The sequence below is a fragment of the Littorina saxatilis genome, unplaced genomic scaffold, assembly GCF_037325665.1.
Source record: "Littorina saxatilis isolate snail1 unplaced genomic scaffold, US_GU_Lsax_2.0 scaffold_1295, whole genome shotgun sequence".
NCBI classification, from domain to species: domain Eukaryota; kingdom Metazoa; phylum Mollusca; class Gastropoda; order Littorinimorpha; family Littorinidae; genus Littorina; species Littorina saxatilis.
Window position 1 is genome coordinate 27,501 of NW_027126382.1, and position 5,571 is coordinate 33,071.

The 5,571-nt window shown below is 40.0% G+C and overlaps 1 protein-coding gene across 1 annotated transcript in view; it reads right to left on the reverse strand.

The window, feature by feature from the left end:
• Positions 1-4,656, reverse strand: part of LOC138954821 (uncharacterized) — a gene marked incomplete at its 5' end in the record, with an annotated part of 6,841 nt that extends 2,185 nt beyond the window's left edge. Inside the window, 3 exon segments of the mRNA XM_070326585.1 lie at positions 538-735; positions 1,190-1,333; positions 4,453-4,656. Of these exon segments, the coding sequence (XP_070182686.1) occupies positions 538-735; positions 1,190-1,333; positions 4,453-4,656 (546 nt within the window).
• Between the last annotated feature and the right edge of the window lie 915 nt (positions 4,657-5,571).

Genomic DNA, 5,571 nt, shown 5'->3' on the forward strand with positions numbered 1-5,571 from the left:
GAGAGAGAGAGAGAGAGAGAGAGAGAGAGAGAGAGAGAGAGAGAGAGAGAGAGAGAGAGAATTGAATTGAATTGAATTGAATTTTATTTAACAAGGATTAAGATTTAAGGCTACGCCTTTTCTTACAATCTGTCCTTGGGACGCATAGACAGGGAGAGAGAGAGAGAGAGAGAGAGAGAGAGAGAGAGAGAGAGAGAGAGAGAGAGAGAGAGAGAGAGAGAGAGAGAGAGATGAGTGAGAGAGAGACAGGCAGAAAGAGAGGGAGAGAGGCAGACAGACAGACAGATAGACAGACAGACGGACAGACAGAGACAGCGAAAGACAGGGGGGAGGGGGCAGAGGCAGAGGCAGAGACAGACAGACAGACAGACAGACGGACAGGCAGGCAGGCAGACAGACAGACAGACAGACAGACAGACAGACACAACGAGACAGACACACAGAGAGACATAGTGGGAGGGGAATGGGGAACGTTGACTATGCAACATGAACTAGCGATAATGTATCCCAAAAGAAAATAAACAAGTGTATATTTACTTAGAGAGCATTCCCTCGAGGCAGGTGACTGAGGTGCAGGCAATGTCTTGCACATGTATTTTCCAGCGTGTGTTCGTGTCGCTGACGGGATCTTGAGGATAACATTTCTGCTGATGCTTGCAGTTGATAGATTATACGCATGGTCAACGTCGCAGCTGTGTGCATCGATCCCATTCCAGGAGCATAATGCAATAATCACTGCACGCATACACAATAAGAAGTGACGTGTTTTAACAGACTTGACGTAGATGTATCGTTTGTTCCCAGCATATATGCTAATTTCTCAGCATCAACTGACACACAATCATGACACATGACAAGAATATTGAAAAACTATTGATTAAGCTCAGACTTTCATAAGTGTGATTTCACTAAAGCGAATTCCCGCCCTCCTTACCCCACCCCCCTTGAGACATCCCCCCGCTCTTTATTACGTTGTTTTCTGATGGGTTTGTGTTATTGTTGTTCATGACGTTAGTGCATTTACCTCGCTATTCAGATGTCCTCCTTTTTAAGACTCGATTTTCTCAGATTCCTGATGGTTTACAAATGGTTCTACATATGTTTGCCCTTCACTGAATAATGCCACACCTACGTTTCGAGAAAATGTCTCAACGCAATAACAGTGAGTAGCAGCAATACTCAAATATACCTGGTTCAGGGCCATCATAATGGAATCTGTAGATGTAAAAATCTTGTTTTGCTTTCCGCAAGTCAAACCCGAAATCACACGTCAGAGAGGTCGAATCTCCCATGGCAACGGGTTCTCCAGCATCACAGGTAATCATCGGCTTTACTATAACACAAACAACGTAATTCAAAATAAACAAATAGCAAACACACACATGAAGAAAAGCACAAGCAAAAAATACACACACACAAAATACAAAACAAGTCGCGTAAGGCGAAAATACAATATTTAGTCAAGTAGCTGTCGAACTCACAGAATGAAACTGAACGCAATGCAACGCAGCAAGACCGTATACTCGTAGTCCACCGCTCACGGCATAGGCAGTGAAATTGACAAGAAGAGCGGGGTAGTAGTTGCGCTAAGAAGGATAGGACGCTTTTCTGTACCTCTCTTTGTTTTAACTTTCTGAGCGTGTTTTTAATCCAAACATATATCTATATGTTTTTGGAATCAGGAACCGACAAGGAATAAGATGAAAGTGTTTTTAAATTGATTTGGACAATTTAATTTTGATAATAATTTTTATATATTTAATTTTCAGAGCTTGTTTTTAATCCGAATATAACATATTTATATGTTTTTGGAATCAGCAAATGATGGAGAATAAGATAAACGTAAATTTGGATCGTTTTATAAATTTTTATTTTTTTTTACAATTTTCAGATTTTTAATGACCAAAGTCATTAATTAATTTTTAAGCCACCAAGCTGAAATGCAATACCGAAGTCCGGGCTTCGTCGAAGATTACTTGACCAACATTTCAACCAATTTGGTTGAAAAATGAGGGCGTGACAGTGCCGCCTCAACTTTCACGAAAAGCCGGATATGACGTCATCAAAGACATTTATCAAAAAAATGAAAAAAACGTTCGGGGATTTCATACCCAGGAACTCTCATGTCAAATTTCATAAAGATCGGTCCAGTAGTTTAGTCTGAATCGCTCTACACACACACACACACACACACACGCACACACATACACCACGACCCTCGTTTCGATTCCCCCTCGATGTTAAAATATTTAGTCAAAACTTGACTAAATATAAAAAGACGAAAAAAAAAAGACGAAAAAAAATCGAGACACTTGTCGATGAAGAGCTATACCTTTCACTTTCGAGTTGAACTCACATTCTCTCAGCTTAGGTCCTCATGTGACAGACTAACGCAAATGATCGTGACTGATTTGGATCCCAAGATTAGTAATTCGACGATCCATTGTGGTTGTAAGTTTGGAGCTACTCCTACAACGAGGCGTGTGTTTTGATTTGCATTGTGACGATATCAGGCCAGGCTACCACTATGCTCTGCCATTCATAAGGCCGTTGGCCTATACCGCCCAACCCATGCCAGTCACTCAGTGTCTGTCAACACTTTATTCTGCGATAGATTTATTCATTGATCTACTATACGCTAAAAGGTGTGACAGTAGGCTACCTTGTATGCAAGTCAGTATCTGTGAACGCTACATTCTGCGACGGATGTATTCATTGATCTACGCTAAAGGGTGTCACGTGACAGTCCCGATTTGTGATCGACAGTGTTCGAACTTGTAACTCCAAGCTTAAATTGTAAATAAAACAAGTCGCGTAAGGCGAAAATACAATATTTTGTCAAGTAGCTGTCGAACTCACAGAATGAAACTGAACGCAATGCCATTTTTCAGCAAGACCGTATACTCGTAGCATCGTCAGTCCACCGCTCATGGCAAAGGCAGTGAAATTGACAAGAAGAGCGGGGTAGTAGTTGCGCTAAGAAGGAAAGCACGCTTTTCTGTACCTCTCTTTGTTTTAACTTTCTGAGCGTGTTTTTAATCCAAACATATCATATTTATATGTTTTTGGAATCAGGAACCGACAAGGAATAAGATGAATGTGATTTTAAATTGATTTGGACAATTTAATTTTGATAATAATTTTTATATATTTAATTTTCAGAGCTTGTTTTTAATCCGAATATAACTTATTTATATGTTTTTGGAATCAGCAAATGATGGAAAATAAGATAAACGTAAATTTGGATCGTTTTATAAATTTTAATTTTTTTTTACAATTTTCAGATTTTTAATGACCAAAGTCATTAATTAATTTTTAAGCCACCAAGCTGAAATGCAATACCGAAGTCCGGGCTTCGTCGAAGATTACTTGACCAAAATTTCAACCAATTTGGTTGAAAAATGAGGGCGTGACAGTGCCGCCTCAACTTTCACGAAAAGCCGGATATGACGTCATCAAAGACATTTATCAAAAAAATGAAAAAAACGTATGGGGATTTCATACCCAGGAACTCTCATGTCAAATTTCATAAAGATCGGTCCAGTAGTTTAGTCTGAATCGCTCTACACACACACACAGACAGACAGACGCACATACACCACGACCCTCGTTTCGATTCCCCCTCGATGTTAAAATATTTAGTCAAAACTTGACTAAATATAAAAATAACAAACAGTTAAAAGACAAAGCAAAAAAACAAAAACAAAACAAGAGGCGAAGCCATCAAGGCTCACGTAAGAAATCACACACACACACACACACACACACACACACAAACACACACACACACACACACACACACACACACACACACACACACACACACACACACACACACACACACAGAAAGAGCATAGGTGAAACTGTGCAAGAAAGCGAGACACTAGATCTAGATCTGTCTGTCTGCATGTAGCCTACTTACAAGGACACGACTGCCAACTAGTCTCGGCGCGCTCAAAATAATAATGACCGAGACTGTCAGTACTTCCTTCGCGTGACGTCTAACCCTCTTACGTCATAATGTGACGTCAATGTAATGTGACGTCTTCAAATGTTAGAGTTTCTACCACAGACATACACACGCACAGACGCACGCACGCACGCACGCACGCACGCACGCACGCACGCACGCACGCACGCACAGACAGACAAAGTTACGATCGCATAGGCTACACTTACGTGAGCCAATGACATCATGCTGTGGTGTTTATTTTTAAGAAGCTCCACACTAAGTCTTTATTCAATACAACTTAGCATACACCCCCCCCCCCCCCTCCCTTACACCCCCAATGTATTCCTTTCGGACAAACGTGTGTCTGGTCCATTTAACAATCTAAGAAATTATTCAATATTTGTTTAATTATGCTACACGGTTTAAATATGTATCTAGGCTTTAAATTCTACTCATTTCTAAATTTTCAGCTTACTTGTTTCTGCAGTTTTGACATATACCTTTTACGTTGAGACTGCAGGGAGAGGCCGATGGCGAAGTCCTAGCTGGCATGGTTTTGCACACGTATTGCCCTGAGTGCATTACTTTAGCAGACTTGATGTTGATAGTCACTTCTGTGTTGATACTTTCCGTTGCAACACTGTAGCCATCAGTAGTGTCGCATCTCCATCCGTCATCATGGTAATCACACAGAGTTACGATTACTGAAAAAAAAGAGCAGATCTACACTTTAACAAAACAACAAGTCGCGTAAGGCGAAATTACAACATTTAGTCAATCTGTCGAACCAACAGAATAAAACTGAACGCACTGCATTTTTTTTCACCAAGACAAAACAGCTTCGTCAGTCCACGCGGCAAGGAAGTCGCTCATTTTTTCCGTGCAACACGAAAAGAATCTGACATGCAAAAATAGCGAAATAGCGTACTGCGGTAAGCAGGGAAGCGCGCTTTTCTGTATTCTTTTTAACTTTCTGCGCTTGTTTCGAATACAACATATTATATTTATATGTTTTTGGAATCAGGAAATGATAAGGAATAAGAGGAAATCGTGTTTTGATCGATTTCTTAAATAATAACTTAAGTACTAATTAACCTATTTTCGTTAATTGTGATCCCATTTTAAGAGTAAACATGACATATGTATCTATTTTTAGATTCAAAATGTAATGAAGAATACGATGCAATCAATTTTAAATCTGTTTGCGAAAAATCTATTTTAATGACAACTTTAATGAGCAAACGCATTAACTTTTAAGCCTCCAAGCTGAAATGCAATACCAGAGTCCGGGCTTCGTCGCAGATTACTTGATCTTAAACCAAATTGGTTGAAAAATGAGAGCGTGACAGTGCTGTCTCAACTTTCACAAAAAGCCGGATATGACGTCATCAAAGATATTTATCTAAAAACTAAAAAAAACGATCTGGAGATATAATACTCAGGAACTCTCATGTTAAGTTTCATGAAGATCGGTCCAGTAGTTTCTCAGAATCGCGTTACACACACACACACACACACACACACTCACACACACACACACACACACACACACGCACACGCACACACACATACACACACACACACACATACGCACACACACACACACACACACACACACA